General features: G+C 40.2%; 1 protein-coding gene and 1 pseudogene across 1 annotated transcript in view; one reads left to right on the top strand and one right to left on the bottom strand.

Annotated features, from left to right (window-relative positions):
• The window catches only part of LOC103083252 (60S ribosomal protein L39 pseudogene), a 29,025-nt pseudogene extending 12,750 nt beyond the window's left edge, over nucleotides 1–16,275 (bottom strand).
• The window catches only part of LRRK1 (leucine rich repeat kinase 1), a 117,095-nt gene that overhangs the window by 25,533 nt on the left and 71,787 nt on the right, over nucleotides 1–19,775 (top strand). Inside the window, exons 2-3 of the mRNA XM_007446137.1 lie at nucleotides 16,538–16,701; nucleotides 19,215–19,386. Coding sequence (XP_007446199.1) covers nucleotides 16,538–16,701; nucleotides 19,215–19,386 — 336 coding nt within the window. The remainder of the gene's footprint in view (nucleotides 1–16,537; nucleotides 16,702–19,214; nucleotides 19,387–19,775) is intronic.

Raw genomic sequence — 19,775 nt, 5'->3', positions numbered from 1 at the left:
TTGCCAGTTATTGTCTGGGAAATTTTCTTGTTCTCTTTATTTCCAGAGCAACTGAGTCAAGACTTGGTATACCCAAGAGTTGCTTTAGCTTGAATAATACCATCAAAGAACTAGTTCATTAAGTCAGACTGAAAGTAGTCAACTTTGTGCTGGATACACTTCATCGTTTTCTTTTTCTTAATTTCAAAATCAATACAAACTGATGAGAAAAAGGGAAAGATATTGGCAAACACAGAAAAACACAAATAGAAAAAAATCTCTGATCATTTCACCTGCTGCTATCATGTACTTGTGTTCCTCAGCTTTTCTTTCTAAACAGAGAAAGAGAAACAGACAGACTAAATTTTTGTAAAAAAAATAATAGACTATAGTCATTAGAAATCTTCTTTTTTCCCAAAATAAATTCTTTCACTTTGTGTATTTTCAAATGATGTCAACCAATCTTCTGTGTTATATACTTTTTCCATTTTTCACTGTCTGTGTTCCATATTCTATTCTTTTAGCTTAGTATTGTATAAGTCTTTTCTGTACTTTTCCTTAGTCTCCATTATCATCAGTTTTAACGGCTGCATGGTAGCTCCTCATTTTGAAGTATCTTGAGGTTCTACTATTTTCGTCAGCTCAGGCTGCTATAAAATTGCCACACACTGGGTGCCTTAAACAACAGGCATTTATTTCTCACGTCGGAGGCTGGGAAGTCCAGGATGAGGTACTGGCAGATTCTGTTCTTGGTGAGGACCCACTTCCTGGTTGCGGACAGCCATCTTCTCATCGTGTCCTCATGTGGGACAGTAAGGTCTCTGTCTCTTCTGGGAGGGCACTAATCCCATCATGGCAGCTCCACCTTAATAAGCCAGTCACTTCCTGGAGACCCACCTCCTAATACCATCATACTGGGGATTATGGTTAGCATGAAATTTAGGGGGACAAAACATGCAGTCTGTCTCAAGTATTAAACTGGAAAGAAGAGAGACACAGATGTAGAAAATGGACATATGGATACAAGGGGGGGGAAGGGGGGGATGATGAATTGGGAGATTGGGATTGACATATATACACTACTATATATAAAATAGATAGCTAATGAGTGCATACTGTATAGCACAGGGAACTCTACTCAATGCTCTGTGGTGACCTAAATGGGAAGGAAATCCAAAAAAGAGGGGATGTATACATTTAGCTGATTCACTTTGCTGTACAGCAGAAACTAACACAACATTGCAAAGCAACTATACTCCAATAAAAATTAAAAAAAAAAAAAAAGAATGTATAGGGGAATTCCCTGGTGGTCCAGTGGTTAGGACTCAGTGCTTCCACTGAAGGGGGCACAGGTTCGATCCCTAATTAAGGAACTAAGATCCTGCATGTTGCAAAGTGTGGCAAGCCCCCCCCGCCTGCCCAAAAAAAAAAGATTGTATAACTGAATCAATTTGCTGTACAGCAGAAATTAACACAACATTGTAAATCAAGTATACTTCAATTTAAAAATGTTTCCTATGGGAAAAAATAATAAACTGGAAAGAAGAGTAGTAGGATTTCTATGGGCTGTAGGGTCACAAAGACCTGCTGCTGTCACTCCTGCCCCTGCTCCTGGCCAGCCTGTCACTGTGAAGTGTCTTCATCTTGGCCTCTGTCATCTGTAAAATGACAGCCATGACACCTACTCATAATGTTGCTGTTGATACCGACCAGGGTTCTTGGCCTTCCTTAATCAATAGAAATTGATCAGAGGCCAGACAAGAAATTCAGCAAGACTTTATTGGGACCTCTGTTGCAGCAGTGGGGATCAAGAACAAACAAGAGTTTCCCTTTCTTGCTCTGCTCCCTGGGGCGGGGTGGGGGGGGGCGAGCTAGTCCCTTATATAGGGTGAGGGTAGGGGTGTGTCCAGGTGTTCAACAGGAGGAGTGGCTTAGGTGTTTTGCCCACCTCTTTGGTAGTATTGTGTGCAAGGGGCATGTGCAGTACCCTGTTTTTGCTCCCTGCTCCTCAGAAGTGGCAGTTAGCTTTTTTGATCTTTTTGTATCTTTTTGTCCATAATTTGCCCCAAGTACACATGCACACAGTTATTTTTAGTCCCTTATAGTTTCTTTGTATTTTGTAACTCCAGAAGACATATGTCCAGGTGCAAGCATTGCAGCACTACAGCAAAGGGTCCCAGGTCCCAGCCTGTCTCAGTAAGCCTTCCCACATTGACAAGTGTACAGTTTTCACCACACTCTGGCCAGCAATGAAATTAGAACTCATTAAATTTTTCACTGTCAGGTGGACATAACATGGAATCTTAATAATTAATTGTATGTTTTGTTTCTAAAGAAAACTGCACTTTTATGTGCGATTTCCCTCTGCACAGCCTGCTCATAGGTATAACCGCCCATGCCCCTTTTATTAACAAAAATTCATTTCCAGTGATTTGGTGAGAATATCCACAGAGAAGTTTTACATCTGTGCTGGGAGGCTTTGCTGGTATGAGAAACGCTCAGCCTGCGTGGCTGGAGCTCTGCTCTACGTGAGCCGTGAGCCAGGCCCCTGGTGAATGCCACTGCTGTCTTTGCTCTCTTTTCTGATGCTGGGTCTGATGGCCCAGCTTGATGGGGCTGAGCACCAGCCATCTGGAGTCAGTGAGGAATTACTGCTGAGAGTCACCCTGAGGTCATGTCGCCCTCTACACCCCCCAATCTCTGCCTCTTCCCCGAAGAAATAAAGGGTTGGATTTCACTGTAATGTGACCCAGAGATGAAAACTGCTGCTGAGGCTAAACCCCTAGAGTGACAGCTGGCAAAGAAAGAAGCATCCTTCTTGCTGGAGGCCGGTAAGCCCAGGGCAACAGTGGGTGAGCCACTGCAGTGCCAGGAGGGCGTCACCTCTGGGGAGGGACAGCCCCCAACTCCCGGGTTTGGCCACACAGGGACTCGATGGAGGATGGCACAGGAAGGTCATTAAACAATTATGACCAGGTCGGTAGCATCCTAAAGTTTACTCTTGTTTATTCTGTAGTGAACTCTGGGTTGTTAGATATATGTTTACCTTTTGCTACTCTATTGATGGAGGTAAATGTAATTTTTAAAAAAGTATATATTCAAGTAAAACGTTAGTGTCTTTTCCAGGATGTACAGAGGATGCCACAGATTTCATATCAAGAGAGAGCATTTGCCTTCTGTCATGCATGCGTTCTTTGACGGGGACGAGAGAATTAAATGTATAATATATATACGTAAGAGACCAACATATAGAACTGATAGAATTAAAGTCACTTTCATATTACCTCTCCATTGTCCTAGATTCGTAGGAAAAAAGCAGTAGAGAGAGAATTTTATTCTCATTATTGGGTTGGGAGGTATGAGTTAACAAATACTGTTCTAGAAGAAAAGGGAAGAATGTCTCCTTAGGATATAAGGACAGAACAGACTCAGAATCAGCAGACAAAGGAGGACTCTCTTTAAGATGGGGAAGGCCACAGTGAACTATTAGTGTAAGTGACATGGCTTGTACAGCCAGACATCATTCTATAACATTCATGGAATTCTGTTTTATTACTTTCCCAAAATAAAGGAGAAGAATAATTTCTGTTAGTTTTCCTGTAGTCAGAATAATTTGTTTTTCTACAACTTGAATTACAGAAATAACATTTAGAGATTGAGTTATTAGGAACTAAAAACATTTCTCCTAGAAATGGCTGAATATGTGAAATATACAGTGTTACTGAAAGTATTTTTTTATAAATAGAATATTAAATTGAAAGTGATTATCAAGGACTAAATGATGTTCTGGTTTCATAGGTTTTTAAATATTGTTTAACCAAATACTTTTTCACATAATGAACTTTTAATTTACTGTCCGTGTCCAGCATATTTAAATACGAGGCTGTGTAGATACTAACATTTATCACCCACCAGGAATATGTTCACTTATCACCTCACAGCTTACCCTAAATATTTCTTGTATCCTTGAGTAAGTCTACATGTGCTGAATCCATAATGCTACTCATTCACTACATTTATAGCTTTCCCTCACTCGTTCTTGCTTCTAATTACTTCTAATTGACACTTTCCTAAAAACAAACAAGCAACACTGGCCAAACCTTAAAAATAAAAATGAACTGTGCTAATGGTTTCCCTTTCTCCTAGTTTTTTTGTTACCTTCTTTGTTATGCATATTAACTTTACATTAATTCAAGATACAGAACCATCACCCAAACAATTAAGATGCCTGGTTGTAGTATATATATGTATATGGAATTTTCATTGCTATTTAGGAAAATAATTACACCTATTGTAATAAAGAACAAAAAGGATTTAAAAAAAAATTTGACATTGAATCATTCTAATGTTCTACTATTATTTTCCTACTAGTCCGAGTTACTTGTTTGCTACATTAATATTGTATTGAAATAGAGTAAGTTTGGGGGGTTATATTTTTAGTATGAATTTTAAATCTGTATGAGCAAAATATTTAGAACTGTGATGTTTTACTGTGTAAAAGAATATAATTACAGATAATGGTTGATTAATAGGCACAAATAACTAAATAATCTCAAATAGTATACATACATACAATTACCCCGATTTAAGTTTAAATCAAAGGACACCAATTCTCAAATATAAAACTGTAGTATTTTTGTAAAAAAAAATTACTATTAAAGTAAATATTTACATCCAAGAAAAGGTGTTTCATGGTGGGGAGGAGGGGTTCTGCCTTACATGATGTATCTCTGTACTATTTAATTTTTTTCAATAAGAATGTGTTCTTTTATTACTTATCTAACTTCTTTAAAGTTTTAAATAAAGCAGTCATATAATTCCATTACAGGGAATTTAGGAAATAAAGAAAAATCCTTTCTAATCTTATCACTAATTCCCCCCAGCTCATCATTAATACTTATCATTAGCATTTTGGTCCTTTTTTTTTTTTTTTTTTAATTTAAATATATGTTAACCATTCTCTTTATGATTTCAGGAAATTAAATGAAGTTAGCAGAGTAAATTAAATGCACATGCATTACCTGATGTTTTCCCATAATGTCCTTCCAACAATTTGATTGGACAAGACCCCCCAGCTCTTGGGTCAGTGAGAGTGTACATGTGTTGTCCATGCAACTTAAGAAAATCAGATTCAAACTGAAAACACCACAGCATTAAATATATATATATATATATATATATATATATATATATATATATGTAAATAGAACTGAGCAGAGTCTTGTTTCTTAGTATGTCATTTATTCCACATATCTTGCATTATTTATAAATCAAGTTAAAGTAAAACCACCCTTGTAATTTCACATGCATCCTATGTCCTTGGTTCTACCTTCTCAGTGTTGCTTAACTTGGGCATAAAGGTGAACTTTTAAAATTTATGTTCCTAATGTGAACAGAAGAGGTTACTTTATACCTCCTCACACACGTGCACCTGTCTTTTACAGAGATAAGGAGGATATTTGTTTAATTCTGAAAGATGAGCAGTGACATAATTAAGTGCCTCTTCTGATGGATGACGCGGCCGTGGATTCTGCCTTCTTCTTACCCTGCCAATGGCTTCTCCCTGCAGCTGACTCTCAAATGTCTTAGTCTCTGACTGTTAATAATTAATGGGGACTGTTAGTGTGTGATGGGATGTGAAACTGCCTTATTCACATGTATAACCACTTACACACTAAGCCCTTTTTTGATACCCCTTTCCAAAAATGCATAGCCAAAAAAAAAAAAAACACCAGTAATCTCCATTCAGACACAGCAGTCTTGTATTGGTGTTTCAGGAAGGATGCAGATTGTGCGTGACACTCATGAAATCCACTTAACGTGGCTTTTCAGAATGGTTGCCTTTGAAATACTCATGGCTTAGAGTAAGCTGTAAAGACCCTGGATGGTATCAAGGGGCTTCACTGTAAGCAACTTGTCTTTCCCTTTTTCCAGAGCAGGATTTTTCTGGGCTGGTGGTGGAGCTCGTTCAGTATGCCATATGGCAGGCCTTCCATTTAGGATATGTTATTCTGATTCACTTCTCCCAATATTTTGTTATGAAAAATTCCAAACATACAGTGAAACTGAAAGAACTGAACCATGTGCATCCATATACCCACCACCTAGATTTTACCATTAACATTTTCTAAAATTGCTCTCATTTCTATCTGTTCTTCTATCCATCCATCAATCCATTATTTTTAATGCATTTCAAAGTAAATTGGAAATATCTGTACTTTTCACCCTCAAGTGCTTCAGTATTCATACTGTTGACTATAGTTCAATATTATTTATAATATTTTAGGTAAAATTTATATAAAGTAAAATGCACATACCTTCATTAGACTATTCGATAAGTTTTGACAAATACCAACACCTGTGTACTAAAAACATCATCAAGATAAAGAACCATCACCCAAACAATTTCCTCATGCCCCTCCACTGGTAAACTTCATGGCTGTCCCCACCCTCAGGAACCACTGTTCTGATTTTTTTCCCACCACTGATTAGAACAGAATATAAATGGGATCATTTTGTGCAGTCATTCTTTCACTCGGCATTGTGTTTTGAGATTCCCATCAATCATTTCATGGATCAGTAATTTATTCCTTTTGATTGCTGAGTAGTTACTATACCACAGTAGTTATTTATTCATTCTCCTGTTGTTGGACACCTTTGCTATTTACAGTTTGGAAACACCATGAATAAAGTTGCCATGAACATTCTTGGATATATTTTTTACACATATTGTTCTTGGGTAAATACCTAAGAATAGAATAAATGAGTCATAGGGTAGGTATATACTTAGTTTTGTAAGGAACCACCAGACTTGTTTCCAAAGTGGTTGTACCATTTTAGACACAACCAATAAGGTATGAATGTTCTCGTTGCTCCATATCCTCACCAAGTATTGTTAGTATTTTAGTGATTTTGGTGGGAGTGTAGTGGTGTTTAACTTGCATTTCCCTAATGACTAATTATACTGAGCTTTTAGAATATCTTCTGCTGTTCAAATCTTTGCTCATTTTTACCTGGATTGTTTGTCCTTTATTATCGACTTATAGGAGTTCTTTCTTTTTTTTTTTTTTTTTTACATCTTTATTGGAGTATAATTCTCCACAATGGTGTGCTAGTTTCTGCATTACAACAAAATGAATCAGCTATACATATACATACGCCCCTTCCCTCTTGCATCTCCCTCCCTCCCACTCTCCCCATCCCACCCCCCCAGGCGGTCACAAAGCACCGAGCAGATCTCCCTGTGCTATGCGGCTGCTTCCCACTAGCTATCTATTTTACGTTTGGTAGTGTATATATGTCCACGCCACTCTCTCGCTTTGTCACAGATTACCCCTCACCTTTCCCATAACCCCAAGTCCACTCTCTAGTAGGTCTGTGTCTTTATTCCTGTCTTACCCCTAGGTTCTTCATGACATTTTTTTTTCTTAAATTCCATATATATGTGTTAGCATACGCTATTTGTCTTTCTCTTTCTGACTTACTTCACTCTGTATGACAGACTCTAGGTCCATCCACCTCATTACAAATAGCTCAATTTCGTTTCTTATTATGGCTGAGTAATAGTCCATTGTATATATGTGCCACATAGTCTTTATTCATTCATTCAGTGATGGACACTTAGGTTGTTTCCACCTCCAAGCTATTGTAAATAGAGCTGCAATGAACATTCTGGTACATGACTCTTTTTGAATTATGGTTTTCTCAGGGTATATGCCCAGTAGTGGGATTGGTGGGTCGTATGGCAGTTCTATTTGTAGTTTTTTGAAGGAACCTCCATACTGTTCTCCATAGTGGCTGTACCAATTCACATTCTCACCAACAGTGCAAGAGTGTTCCCTTTTCTCCACACCCTCTCCAGCATTTATTGTTTGTAGATTTTTTGATGATGGCCATTCTGATTGGTGTGAGATGATATCTCATTGTAGCTTTGATTTGCATTTCTCTAATGATTAATCATGTTGAGCACTCTTTCATGTGTTTGTTGGCAATCTGTTTATCTTCTTTGGAGAAATGTCTATTTAGGTCTTCTGCCCATTTTTGGATTGGGTTGTTTGTTTTTTTGTTATTGAGCTGCATGAGCTGCTTATAAATTTTGGAGATTAATCCTTTGTCAGTCGCTTCATTTGCAAATATTTTCTCCCATTCTAGGGCTGTCTTTTGGTCTTGTTTATGGTTTCCTTTGCTGTGCAAAAGCTTTGAAGTTTCATTAGGTCCCATTTGTTTATTTTTGTTTTTATTTCCATTTCTCTAGGAGATGGGTCAAAAAGGATCTTGCTGTGATTTATGTCATAGAGTGTTCTGCCTATGTTTTCCTCTAAGAGTTTGATAGTTTCTGGCCTTACATTTAGGTCTTTAATCCATTTTGAGCTTATTTTTGTGTATGGTGTTAGGGAGTGATCTAATCTCATACTTTTACATGTACCTGTCCAGTTTTCCCAGCACCACTTATTGAAGAGGCTGTCCTTTCTCCACTGTACATTCCTGCCTCCTTTATCAAAGATAAGGTGACCATATGTGCGTGGGTTTATCTCTGGGCTTTCTATCCTGTTCCATTGATCTATCTTTCTGTTTTCCTGCCAGTACCATACTGTCTTGATTACTGTAGCTTTGCAGTACAGTCTGAAGTCAGGGAGCCTGATTCCTCCAGCTCTGTTATTCTTTCTCAAGATTGCTTTGGCTATTCGAGGTCTTTGGTGTTTCCTTACAAATTGTGAAATTTTTTGTTCTAGTTCTGTGAAAAATGCCAGTGGTGGTTTGATAGGGATTGCATTGAATCTGTAGATTGCTTTGGGTAGTAGAGTCATTTTTACAATTCTTTCATTTTTACAATTCTTGATTCTTCCAATCCAAGAACATGGTATATCTCTCCATCTATTTGTATCATCTTTAATTTCTTTCATCAATGTCTTATAATTTTCTGCATACAGGTCTTTTGTCTCCTTAGGTAGGTTTATTCCTAGATATTTTATTCTTTTTGTTGCAGTGGTAAATGGGAGTGTTTTCTTGATTTCACTTTCAGATTTTTCATCATTAGTGTATAGGAATGCCAGAGATTTCTGTGCATTAATTTTGTATATGCTACTTTACCACATTCATGGATTAGCTCTAGTAGTTTTCTGATGGCATCTTTAGGATTGTCTATGTATAGTATCATGTCATCTGCAAACAGTGACAGCTTTACTTCTTCTTTTCTGATTCGGATTTCTTTTTTCCTTTTCTTCTTCTCTGATTGCTGTGGCTAAAACTTCCAAAACTATGTTGAATAAGAGTGGTGAGAGTGGGCAACCTTGTCTTGTTCCTGACCTTAGTGGAAATGCTTTCAGTTTTTCGCCATTGAGGATGATGTTGGCTGTGGGCTTGTCATATACGGCCTTTATTATATTGAGGAAAGTTCCCTCTACACCTACTTTCTGCAGGGTTTTTATCATAAATGGGTGTTGAATTTTGTCAAAAGCTTTCTCTGCATCTATTGAGATGATCATATGGTTTTTCTCCTTCAATTTGTTAATATGGTTAATCACATTGATAGATTTGCGTATATTGAAGAATCCTTGCATTCCTGGAATAAACCCCACTTGATCATGGTGTATGATCCTTTTAATGTGCTGTTGGATTCTGTTTGCTAGTATTTTGTTGAGGATTTTTGCATCTATGTTCATCAGTGATATTGGCCTGTAGTTTTCTTTCTTTGTGACATCCTTGTCTGGTTTTGGTATCAAGGTGATGGTGGCCTCGTAGAATGAGTTTGGGAGTGTTCCTCCCTCTGCTATATTTTGGAAGAGTTTGAGAAGGATAGGTGTTAGCTCTTCTCTAAATGTTTGATAGAATTCACCTTTGAAGCCATCTGGTCCTGGGCTTTTGTTTGTTGGAAGATTTTTAATCACCGTTTCAATTTCAGTGCTTGTGATTGGTCTGCTCATATTTTCTATTTCTTCCTGGTTCACTCTCAGCGGGTTATGCATTTCTAATAATTTGTCCATTTATTCCAGGTTGTCCATATTATTGGCATAGAGTTGCTTGCATTAGTCTCTCATGATCTTTTGTATTTCTGCAGTGTCAGTTTTTACTTCTCCTTTTTCATTTCTAATTCTATTGATTTGAGTCTTCTCCCTTTTTTTCTTGTTGAGTTTGGCTAGTGGTTTATCCATTTTGTTTATCTTCTCAAAGAACCAGCTTTCTGTTTTACTGATCTTTGCTATCGTTGCCTTCATTTCTTTTTCATTTATTTCTGACCTGGTTTTTATGATTTCTTTCCTTCTGCTAACTTTGGGGTATTTTGTTCTTCTTTCTCTAATTGCTTTAGGTGCAGGGTTAGGTTGTTTATTTGAGATGTTTCCTGTTTCTTAAGGTAGGATTGTATTGCTATAAACTTCCTTCTTAGGACTGCTTTTGCTGCATCCCATAGGTTTAGGGTCATCATGTCTCCATTGTCATTTGTTTCTAGGTATTTTTTTATTTCCTCTTTGATTTCTTCAGTGTTCACTTCATTATTAAGTAGTGTATTGATCAGCCTCCATGTGTTTGTATTTTTTACAGATCTTTTCCTGTAATTAATATCTAGTCTCATAGCGTTGTGGTCAGAAAAGATACTTGATACAATTTCAACTTTCTTAAATTTACCAAGGCTTGATTTGTGACCCAAGTTATGCTCTATCCTGGAGAATGTTCCATGAGCACTTGAGAAAAATATGTATTCTGTTATTTTTGGATGGAATGTCCTATAAGTATCAATTAAGTCCATCTTGTTTAATGTATCATTTAAAGCTTGTGTTTCCTTATTTATTTTCATTTTGGATGATCTGTCCATTGGTGAAAGTGGGGTGTTAAAGTCCCCTACTATGAATGTGTTACTGTCAATTTCCCCTTTTATGGCTGTTAGTATTTGCCTTATGTATTGAGGTGCTCCTATTTTGGGTGCATAAATATTTATAATTGTTATATCTTCTTCTTGGATCGATCCCTTGATCATTATGTAGTGTCCTTCTTTGTCTCTTCTAATAGTCTTTATTTTAAAGTCTACTTTGTCTGATATGAGAATTGCTACTCCAGCTTTCTTTTGGTTTCCATTTGCATGGAATATCTTTTTCCATCCCCTTACTTTCAGTCTGTATGTGTCTCTAGGTCTGAAGTGGGTCTCTTGTAGACAGCATATATATGGGTCTTGTTTTGGTATCCATTCAGCCAATCTGTGTCTTTTGGTGGGAGTCCATTTACATTTAAGGTAATTATCAATATGTACGTTCCTATTCCTATTTTCTTAACTTTTTCGGTTCGTTATTGTAGATCTTTTCCTTCTCTTGTGTTTCTTGCCTAGAGAAGTTCCTTTAGCATTTGTTGTAAAGCTGGATTGGTGGTGCTGAACTCTCTCAGCTTTTGCTTGTCTGTAAAGGTTTTAATTTCTCCATCAAATCTGAATGAGATCCTTGCTGGGTAGAGTAATCTTGGTTGCAGGTTTTTCTCCTTCGTCCCTCTACATATGTCCTGCCAGTCCCTTCTGGCTTGCAGAGTTTCTGCTGAAAGATCAGCTGTTAACCTTATGGGGATTCCCTTGTGTGTTATTTGTTGTTTTTCCCTTCCTGCTTTTAATATGTTTTCTTTGTATTTAATTTTTAACAGTTTGACTAATATGTGTCTTGGCATATTTCTCCTTGGGTTTATTCTGTATGGGACTCTCTGTGCTTCCTGGATTTGATTACTTATTTCCTTTCCCATATTAGGGAAGTTTTCAACTATAATCTCTTCAAGTATTTTCTCAGTCCCTTTCTTTTTCTCTTCTTCTTCTGGAACCCCTATAATTCGAATGTTGGTGCGTTTAATGTTGTCCCAGAGGTCTCTGAGATTGTCCTCAGTTCTTATCATTCTTTTTTCTTTATTCTGCTCTGCAGTAGTTATTTCCACTATTTTATCTTCAAGGTCACTTATCTGTTCTTCTGCATCATTTATTCTGCTATTGATCCCATCTAGAGTATTTTTAATTTCATTTATTGTGTTGTTCATCGTTGCTTGTTTCATCTTTAGTTCTTCTAGGTCCTTGTTAAATGTTTCTTGCATTTTGTCTGTTCTATTTCCACGATTTTGGATCATCTTTACTATCATTATTCTGAATTCTTTTTCAGGTAGACTGCCTATTTCCTCTTCATTTGCTAGGTCTGGTGGGTTTTTATCTTGTTCCTTCATCTGCTGTGTGTTTTTTTGTCTTCTCATTTCGTTTACCTTACTGTGTTTGGGGTCTCCTTTTTGTAGGCTGCAGGTTCATAGTTCCTGTTGTTTTTGGTATCTGTCCCCAGTGGCTAAAGTTGGTTCTTTGGGTTGTGTAGGCTTCCTGGTGAGGGGACTAGTGCCTGTGTTCTGGTGGATGAGGCTGGATCTTGTCTTTCGGGTGGGCAGGTCCACGTCTGGTGTGTTTTGGGGTGTCTGTGGACTTATTATGATTTTAGGCAGCCTCTCTGCTAATGGGTGGGGTTGTGTTCCTGTCTTGCTAATTGTTTGGCATAGGGTGTCCCACACTGTAGCTTGCTGGTCGTTGAGTGAAGCTGGGTGCTGGTGTTGAGATAGAGAACTCTGGGAGATTTTCGCCATTTGATATTATGTGGAGCTGGCTGTTCTCTTGTGGACCAGTGTCCTGAAGTTGGCTCTCCCACCTCAGAGGCACAGCACTGACTCCTGGCTGCAGCACCAAGAGCCTTTCATCCACACAGCTGAGAATAAAAGGGAAAAAAAGTAGAAAGAAAGAAAGAAAGAAAGGGAAAGAAAGAAAGAAAGAAAAAGAAGGGAGGGAGGGAGGAAGGAAAGAAAGAGAAGGAAGGAAGGAAGAATGGAGGGAGGGAGGAAGGAAGGAAGGAAGGAGGGAAGGAAGGAAAAGAAGAAAATATAAAATAAAATAAAGTAAGATAAAATAAAGTTATTAAAATAAAAAATTATTAAGAAAAAATATTTTTTTAAGAAAAAAAAATGGACGGATAGAAGCCTAGGACAAATGGTGGAAGCAAAGCTATACAGACAAAATCTCACACAGAAGCATACACATACACACTCACAAAAAGAGGAAAAGGGGAAAAAATAATAAATCTTGCTCTCAAAGTCCACCTCCTCAATTTGGGATGATTCTTTGTCTATTCATGTATTCCACAGATGCAGGGTACATCAAGTTGGTTGTGGAGCTTTAATCCGCTGCTTCTGCGGCTGCTGGGCGAGATTTCCCTTTCTCTTCGTTGTTCTCAGAGCTCCTGGGTCTCAGTTTTGGATTTGGCCCCACCCCTGCGAATAGGTCGCCGGAGGGCGTCTGTTCTTCGCTCAGACAGGATGGGGTTAAAGGAGCAGCTGCTTCGGGGACTCTGGCTTACTCAGGCTCGGGGGAGGGAGGGGTACGGAGTGCGGGGCGAGCCTGCGGCAGCGGAGGCCGACATGACATTGCACCAGCCTGAGGCGCGCGGTGCGTTCTCCTGGGCAAGTTCTCCCTGGATCCCAGGACCCTGGCAGTGGCGAGCTGCACAGGCTCCCCAGAAGCGGGGTGTGGATAGTGACCTGTGCTTACACACTGGCTTCTTGGTTGCAGCAGCAGCAGCCTTAGTATCTCATGCCCGTCTCTGGGGTCCTCGCTTTTAGCCGCGGCTCGCGCCCGTCTCTGGAGCTCCTTTAAGCAGCGCTCTTAATCCCCTCTCCTCGCACACCAGGAAACAAAGAGGGAAGAAAAAGTCTCTTGCCTCTTCGGCAGGTCCAGACTTTTCCCCGGACTCCCTCCCGGCTAACCATGGTGCACTAACCCCCTGCAGGCTGTGTTCACGCCGCCAACCTCAGTCCTCTCCCTGTGCTCCGACGGAAGCCCGAGCCTCAGCTCCCAGCCCCTGCCCACCCCGTTGGGTGCACAGACAAGCCTCTCGGCCTGGTGAGTGCCGGTCGCCACCGATCCTCTGTGCGGGAATCTCTCCGCTTTTCCCTCCGCACCCCTTTTGCTGTGCTCTACTCCGCGGCTCCGAAGCTTCCTCCTCCGCCACCCGCAGTCTCCGCCCGCGAAGGTGCTTTCTAGTGTGAGGAAATCTTTCCTTCTTCACGGCTCCCTCCCACTGGTGCAGGTCCCGTCACTATCCTTTTGTCTCTGTTTATTCTTTTTTCTTTTGCCCTACCCAGGTACGTGGGGACTTTCTTGCCTTTTGGGACGTCTGAGGTCTTCTGCCAAAGTTCAGTAGGTGTTCTTTAGGAGTTGTTCCACGTGTAGATGTATTTCTGGTGTATCTGTGGGGAGGAAAGTGATCTCCACGTCTTACTCTTCCGTCATCTTCCCGTAGGTACGATGATTTCACGTGGCTGTAGGTAAGAGGCCTCAGTTCCTTGCCACGTGGATCTCTCCTTAGGGCTGCTTGATTGTCCTCCTGACATAGCAGCTGGCTTACCCCAGGATGAGTGATCCGGCCGGCCGTCCCCACGACTGTTGCGGCTTCGGGCACTGAGGCCCCTCCAGAGCTGGCAGCGTCAGTGAGGCCACCCTCCCCTCGGGCTCTGGGGCAGTTCCGTGACGGCGGAGGGAAAAGACCCCGAGCCGGGAGTTCCAGCTCTGCCAGCAGTTCTTTCTATTTTCTGAATACCATTCCTTTTTTGGATATATGTTTTGCAACTATTTTCTTCCAGTATGTAACTTGCCTACTCATTTTCAAATAGTAAATAATTTTTAAATGGTAGATCAACCTTTTGATGAGGAGTTTTAAGTTTTGTTAAAGTCTAATTTAGGAATTTTTTTCTTTTCATGGTTATTACTTTCTGTGTCCCATCTAAGGAAGCTTTGCCTACTCTCAAGTCATAAAAATATTCTCCTGTGATTTTTTTTCCTAGAAGCGCTACAATTTTAACCTTTATGTTTAAATCCATGATCCATCTCAAAGTAATTTTTGTGTGTGGTGAGAAGTAGGGGTCCGAGTCTCTTTTTATTCAATGGATGTGCAGTTGTTCCAGCACCACTTATTGAAAAGATTTTTGCATTTCTCATTGTGTTAGCACCCTTTATCAAAAATTAATTGGGTGTACAAGTATGGGTCTATTTCTCAACTTTCTATTCTGTTCCATGGATCTATTACCACACTGCCTTGATTATTATAGAGTTATAGTAAGACTTGAAATCAGGTAGTATATGTCATCCAACTCTTCTTTTTCAAGATTGCTTGGGATATTATAAATCCTTTGAATTTTCATACAAATTTGAGGATCAGATTGTTAATTTTTACCCCCAAAAAAGCCTATTGGAATTATGGTAGGGATTACATTGAATCTATAGATAAAATTGGGGTAAATTAACATCTTAACAATATTGATTCTTCTAATCCATGAACATGAGACTTCTTTCCATTTATATAGGTCTTGTTTAATTTCTCTCAGCAGTGTTTTATAGCTTTCAGGGTATAGATCTTGTCCATCTTTTAAAAAATTTATTTCTAAGCATGTAATTTTTATGCTATTGAAAATAAATATAAAAAAAAATTTTTCCAAATGTTAGCTGCTATAATGAGATTTGCTTTTGTAATGTCAATATTTGGAAGCCAACCTTCCTCAGCATTTACATTTTTACATTTATAAAAACCTGTTTTTTAATCCCTTCAAAGAGGTAGCAAAGAGATGGAGTGGGTTTAGCCCCAGCCTGAGAGCTCGTGAACCAAACTTCAGTCCCAGTTTACCTCTTACAAGCTGTGAACTTGGCCAAGAATGATAGAATTCTGTCCCCATTTCTGCTGTCACTCAACACAATCAAAGTTTAACTCCTCATTCATTGTAGTCTTTTCTGTAATATCTGTAGAGATAAAACTTTTAACTCTGGTTCCCTAACACATTTGAAAATCTGGTAGAAGCCTTGAATTTTCTCGCCAGAGAAATGTATATACACACACACACACAGAATTCTGTGTGCAACTTTAGGATGTGCAGGAAGTCTCTGAAGCCTTTTGGGATCCACAGACCTTCTAATTATGAAGCGTTCTAGAGTGGGAACTCTAAGGGCTGCCTGCTTTCACTTCTGCGTCTTCAGACCCAGCACAGTATGGAATGACGGCTGCCATTCTAAGTCCCATGCCTTTGTGGAGTTTTCTAGGCAGAGAGAGTCTAGATTTCCACACCCACAGGATTTGACCTGCCTTTCTTCCTCCACTAGATACCATATCCCTCTGAGGGATATAGCAGTGGGACAGTTTGGCAGGCTACTAGCTCTCCCACCAAAGCCCTTGCTTCTCTGTTGCTGTTGGTAAGGTCAGCCTGGCAATTTCCTGCCAGGCAGCTGCCCCGGGTGCCCTGGACCCACTCGCTCCAGGCCATCGTCTAGCTGCAGAATCTTCCCCGAGCTGTGTTCAGCTTCCCCGTGCCTTCACAGATGGCCCCATGCAGGAAGAGCCTCCAGCAGAGTGCAGGTGCCAAAGTCTGCTATACTTGGTGACATTGGCAGCATTTCAGGGCAACCCCTTTCTCTTGCTAAAGCCTCCAGATTTATGTCTTGGAGAGCACATCCCACTCTCTGATGATTCCTAAGAGCAGCGCTGGCAGTGGAGGTCATGCTGTGTGTGTGCTTTTGTCCACCCAGGTGCCGGGGATATGGGCAGCAAACTATCCGTGCCAGGTGGCGACCCCACAGCACGGAGCCCCAGGACGGAAGGCATTCATGCCGCATACAAGCGAGGAGACGCCAGCAGAGCCCAGCACCTGCTCAGAGAAGCTTGTGATGAGAGCACGTCCCAGCTGGAAAAGGTTAGGTCAACTCTGGCCAGAGCTGGGGACCCAGGTTGGGTGAAGGTTACCACTAAAGTTGTTTTCTTGTTATCATTATAATCATAATGAGGATTTCTATTGTGTTCTGAATCCCTTGTTTCTCATGTAAACTTACGGGTGCCAGTCCTTTCGAGTGGACTTCTCAGCCTGTCATCACCTAAGCACACTGCTCCTGCCTTCCCAGGGGACCCGGAGGGGGTCACAGAAATATAAAGGACAAAATGGCAATCTGAAGGTTTAACTTAATATATTCTTTTACACTTTTTTCCACTATAAAAATAGTACATGCTCAAAAAAGAAAATTTTTTAAATATATAAAAGTAAAGAAAAAAAGAACAAAAAAGTAATCATATTCCTAATCCATCCAAACAATCCCACTTAGCATTTTTGCTATACTCTCTTCCAGGCTGCTGATCTGAACATTCATTTTGTCGTTGTTATTGTTTCTAATATAGATACAATTCTATTTATGTATAGTTTTGCATACTGCTTTTTCTCACATAATATTATATGAATAATTTTCTGTATAAGTTCCTTATGGGCGTCACCTTCCATGGCTACATGACATTCCATCTAGTAGAGACAGTGTCACTTACCTGGCTATTCCTTTTGGTTAGATATTTGTATTGTTTCTAATTTTTTACTACTATAAATCATGCTGTATTGAATGTTTTTTGCCTAATCCTTTTCTTATTGTCAATATATTTTCTCAGCCTAGGTTAACAGGAATTGAGAATATGGGTGTGAGCAATTTTTAAATTTTGAAACACATGCGAAACTTTTCCAAAAAGCTTGTAGAGATCAACCATCTTGCCCACCTACAGCATGAAAGACCATTGCCACATTCTGGTCCTTGTGGGAAATTCTTATTGGCTGTTAACCATGGAAGCACTTTACTGATGCAATACTTTGATTAGCACAGGTTTAATGTCTCCATATAATTAATAGTTGGAAATAATTACTAAACCTGTTCTCAAAATTGTAAGAGAATTTTGGGGGGGAAATTGGCAAGTACATGTGCTTGAGAATTATTGAGGGGAGGGCATTTTTAATTCCTTCTATTATGAATTCACATCATATATGGCCAAAGGCCTCTCTTCTTATGGGGAGAACTGGGATGCACACATGAGCAGGTCAGACTTGTTGGCAGCCTTGGGTTGACACTGGGTGGCCTCCCACAAGGAGGGCTGTTCAGCAGACAGCCTGGAGTCTGTGCCTCCCTCTGCCCGTGTCAGTAGTCTGCCCTGGTTGTGATATCACGCCCATGCATTCATGGGTTGGCCCACTCACAAATTCGTTAGCATGGCTGCCCTCTGTGAGCTGGGTTCCTTATACCCACTTCCCTCAATGCCTGACATGAAGGAGATTAAGGGGAGTTGTAATGATCCCCATTTTATTATGAGGGAACTGGAGTACAGTGCTGTCAAGGCAGTTGTCCAAAGACACATAGGTGGTAAGTGTCAGAGCCAGGATTCAACATGGCATGTCCATTTGGCACCAACATCAGTGTCCTGTGCCTGACTCTTCAGTGGAGAACCAGCATGACACTGGACTGAGGAACCCACAGTCTAGCAGAGGAGCCAGACATGGGGGTGGGTACACACAAATACAAGATGGCTTTTGGGGGACAATGGAATAGTCTAGCTCTTGCTGGTGGTGATTGTGATTGAGTTATACCTAGTCAAAATTCATCAAAGTGCACTAAAAAGGGTGAATTTACTATGTATAAATTATATCTTAAGAAACCTGACTTTAAAGCAATACAGGAGAGCATGTGTTCAGGGTCAAATGACCTGTGTGGCAGGTCATTTGAAGTGTCCATTCAAGGTACTGCAGCCTCGGTGAGAGAGCCGAAAAGGCTTTAGCTATGCAGAGACGGTGACAGAGGCCTCCCAGTGCAGGGGACACTGTGAGCAAGGAGATGGGGCATGTGCTGACCTTTGACTGAGAAAAAGACCAGGCTTCCTGTGAGAAGAGGGCTCTCAGAGGCACAAACCTAAGGCACAGGACAGCAGCCCTGGCTTGCACATTCAAACAACATGAAGAATTTTGATACCTGCCTGAGATATCTTTCATGACGCTGTTCCAAAGAAATAGAATATGAGACATCTATAAAGACCAAATTTTCTAGTAGTCACATTTAAAAAAGTAAACAGAAACAGGTAGAATTTTAATAATCTATTTTATTTAACCAGCATATATTAAAGATCATCATTTCAACATGTAATCAGTATAAAAATTATTGACAAGATAGTTTACCCTTTTCGTACTAGGTCTTTGAAATCCCATGTGATTTTACACTTTCAGCACATCTCACTTTGCATGAGCCACATTTCAAGCCTCGTCAGCCACATGTGGCTGGTGCTGCCATCCTGGGCAGGACAGCTCCAATCTTGCCCATGGACTTCGTGAAGCATTTAGAGTCAGTTTTCTTGGCAGTTCCCAACAGCACTCGTCTTGCTGACATCCTGCCTCTGTTCTGTTTTGACCAGGGCCAGCTCCTGAGCATCTCTGCGGCCTATGGGGATCTGGAGACCGTCCGGTATCTTCTCACTGAGAGACTGGTGGAGCTGCCAACAGAGCCCACCGACGACAACCCAGCCGTGGTGGCAGCACAGTTTGGACACACTGATGTCGTGCAGGAATTACTCGAGTCTTTGCCAGGTAAATCCCAGAGCATGAGCTCTTCACCACCTCTCAGGGACCCTCTTTTCTTAGGAACCAGGCAGGTATTTGGGGGGGCTGCACTTCAAAATGTTTATGTCTTCACACTGTTTACCAGTCATGAGATCCAGGAATCTGGGAGTATTCTTTAAAGCAGTTTTAGGTTCACAGAAGAACTGATGAACAAGTACCGAGAATTCTCATATACCACCTCCCACAGTTTCCCTATTATTTGTGTTTTGTGTGAGAGTGGTACAGTTGTTAAAATTGATGAACCAACCAATATTGACACATTATTACTAATTGAAGCCCATAGTTGACATTAGGGTTGTATATCTATGGCTTTTGACAAATGTGTAATGACATATTTCCACCATTACTCTATCATA

This window comes from Lipotes vexillifer, unplaced genomic scaffold (genome assembly GCF_000442215.2).
Source record: "Lipotes vexillifer unplaced genomic scaffold, Lipotes_vexillifer_v1.1 scaffold1080, whole genome shotgun sequence".
NCBI classification, from domain to species: Eukaryota; Metazoa; Chordata; class Mammalia; order Artiodactyla; family Lipotidae; genus Lipotes; species Lipotes vexillifer.
Note: the sequence above shows the minus strand (reverse complement) of the source record. Positions and strands in the feature narration are given on the sequence as shown.